Source organism: Wasmannia auropunctata, unplaced genomic scaffold (assembly GCF_000956235.1).
Source record: "Wasmannia auropunctata unplaced genomic scaffold, wasmannia.A_1.0 LD320316.1, whole genome shotgun sequence".
In the NCBI taxonomy this organism is placed as follows: Eukaryota; Metazoa; Arthropoda; class Insecta; order Hymenoptera; family Formicidae; genus Wasmannia; species Wasmannia auropunctata.
In genome coordinates, this window is record NW_012042574.1 from 1 (window position 1) to 2,645 (window position 2,645).

The 2,645-nt window shown below is 29.8% G+C and overlaps 1 protein-coding gene across 1 annotated transcript; it reads left to right on the forward strand.

The window, feature by feature from the left end:
• Positions 1 to 1,738: 1,738 nt before the first annotated feature.
• Positions 1,739 to 2,629, forward strand: LOC105460523 (lipase 1-like; the record flags this gene model as incomplete). Its single annotated transcript, XM_011706971.1, has 3 exons — positions 1,739 to 1,919; positions 2,233 to 2,347; positions 2,532 to 2,629. Coding segments are annotated over 3 exons (394 nt in total), but the record flags the coding sequence as incomplete, so codon positions are not given.
• Between the last annotated feature and the right edge of the window lie 16 nt (positions 2,630 to 2,645).

Here is a 2,645-nt window from a genome sequence, read left to right on the forward strand (position 1 = left end):
TTATGTAAATATATTTAGAAGAACGTATGTTTCAAGGTAACGTGAATAAACAATTACATATCAGGATTGCAAGAAAGATTATCATATGCCTTGATAGTCGAATTGATAAGACGCCCGCCCGGAGAGTAGAGAGGTTCAAATCCCGGCTGAGATAATATTTTTCGCAATAAGTTATTTTCACAATATTTAATTGATGCTACGAGCATCGATTTATTAGATTGCCATTGGCAATTTAATTGTGATATTACGTATTTTTGGTTTTTAGCTACGTTGTAAGTCCAATTATACGGCGCGCGGTATATTTGAACCGATAAATATATTGTAAGATTCACACAGTATTATAATATTATCGAGCACCAAGATCCGCTTGGACCGCTATTGGCGGTAATTTTTCGTTTCTTAATTTGTATGTAACATTAACGGTCTATCCTGATACTTAATTATTATAACTGAATTAGCGCAAATAAAATCAATAGAAAACGTTATTAAAGTTGACAATTATATATCCAAAGACCAAATGTAATAAAACAAGTTTGATGAAATTTATATATAAGTAGATATATATGAGTAGATATATATTATATATGTATTACGTTTAATACGCATTGTGAATTAGTATATATGTATATAAATAAAATTGATGCATATATAATTCAACGCTAGACCTAGTAAGAAAAACAATAATAAATAATTTTAAAGTAATAAATTTAATCAGAAAATTAAATTAAATAAAAGTGTTTTTACATACAAATTATTTTATTAAGATTTAATTTTTTCATTTTGTATTGTACATACATATCCCTTGAGTTGTAACGTAATCATTTTATGAGAGTATAATTTGACATCAATTATTGACAACAAATATTTTATACAAACAATATATACATTACTTTGGTTGAATAAGATAATTTTTTTTAACTTGACACCATTTACTGATATAAAATCTTATATATAAGTAATATTAATTAAATAATAAGACATCGTTACATAATTTTTATTTAACTTGATGCCATTTACTGATATCAATTCTTTTATAATTTTTTTAAGTAATATATATACACTAAAGTAAAGCTAGTTAACATCAAAGTACAAAGAGAGATGTCACTTAGGTTTTATCTTTTTTAAAAATTATTATATTTAATTTGTAAAGTTTTTTTCTTACTCTCTTACGTGCGATACGAGTAACACGAAAAGCAATGTGTATTGCTGCGTTCTACCGTGATGATTGATTGAAGTATTGCGCTGCATTTGCGAAATATGCATAGATGCAGTAAGGCTGTGTTATATATAATTCGATGTTGTAGCTATGTGTAACCATAAGTAAGCCTGGTATTTTGTTATGGTTACATTTATCATGTGTGTGCAATAAATAATTCACTCTTAAATATAGTCTTTTTTTCCTCTAAAAGCCATTATAATCGGAAAATTATAAACTCTCGTACAAAGCCTCCGTAAGTCGAATTTTCATATATTAACCCTCTCTTACTCGAATTTCGATAAATCAAAAATTCTATAATTTGAAGTTTTTCTGGTCCCCCGAGAATCGAATTATCGGAGTTCGACTGCATTACGTATAACCACGCTTTATATATGTATTATTGTCATATATGAACTGATGTATAGTAATATTTTGTATATTAGTTTATTAATTGACACCAAGCCACTGAATTTTTCTTGGAATTTGAGTGTGACAGATCGTACCATTAATGATCAATCAATTTGTTTTTATTTTTTCTAGCCGCAGATGATAAGAAAAGCGGGTTATCCCGCGGAGACTCACGTTATACAGACGGAGGATGGTTATCTCTTAACACTTCATCGTATCCCAGGTGACACGGATCAGCCACCCGTGTTGTTGCAGCATGGTCTCTTGTGCAACTCCGCTCTCTGGGTCATTTCCGGCAAGGATAAAGGACTTGGTAACAACTTAATCAATTTAAAAAAATCATTGATTATACTTCCATTGATATAAACTTAAATTCTAACGGAAATATTATCATAAATAAAATTGATCGTCAATTGGATGATGATGTTACAAGCATTCTAACTGCAGTAAAAAACTTATTGCGAAAAATAATACTTAATTAGCCAGGATTCGAATCTGGAACCTCCCGATTCTATCAAAGTCAGAGAGGTGTTTTACTTAATTGCCTTAGTATATCGAATAAATTTTGGCTTTTTATCCCCTCATTTTGTTGTATATTTCAAACAATATTTTCCTTTTTATGCTAGCTTTTATATTGGCCAATCAGGGATACGACGTTTGGCTGGGCAATTTTCGTGGAAATGTTTATTCGAGGACGCATGTTTCTTTATCTCCATCGGATTCAAAATTTTGGAATTTCAGGTACTTATGCTAATTTAAATTGAGAAAAGAACAGTGTGTTAAAAGTGACATAGTTTTAACAATAATACATATGATTTAATTTGTAGTAAAAAATAACAATAGTTGAATAATTTTATACTATTATATAAGCAGTATACTTTGTTATATGTATTTTGTGATGTACATTGATCGAAATTTTCGTCAGCTTTCACGAAATGGGCATTTACGATTTACCCGCGACGATCTCGTATATCAAGGATACGACATCGCAACCATTGTATTCGTACATTGGTCTCTCGATGGGTACGACTGCATCTTA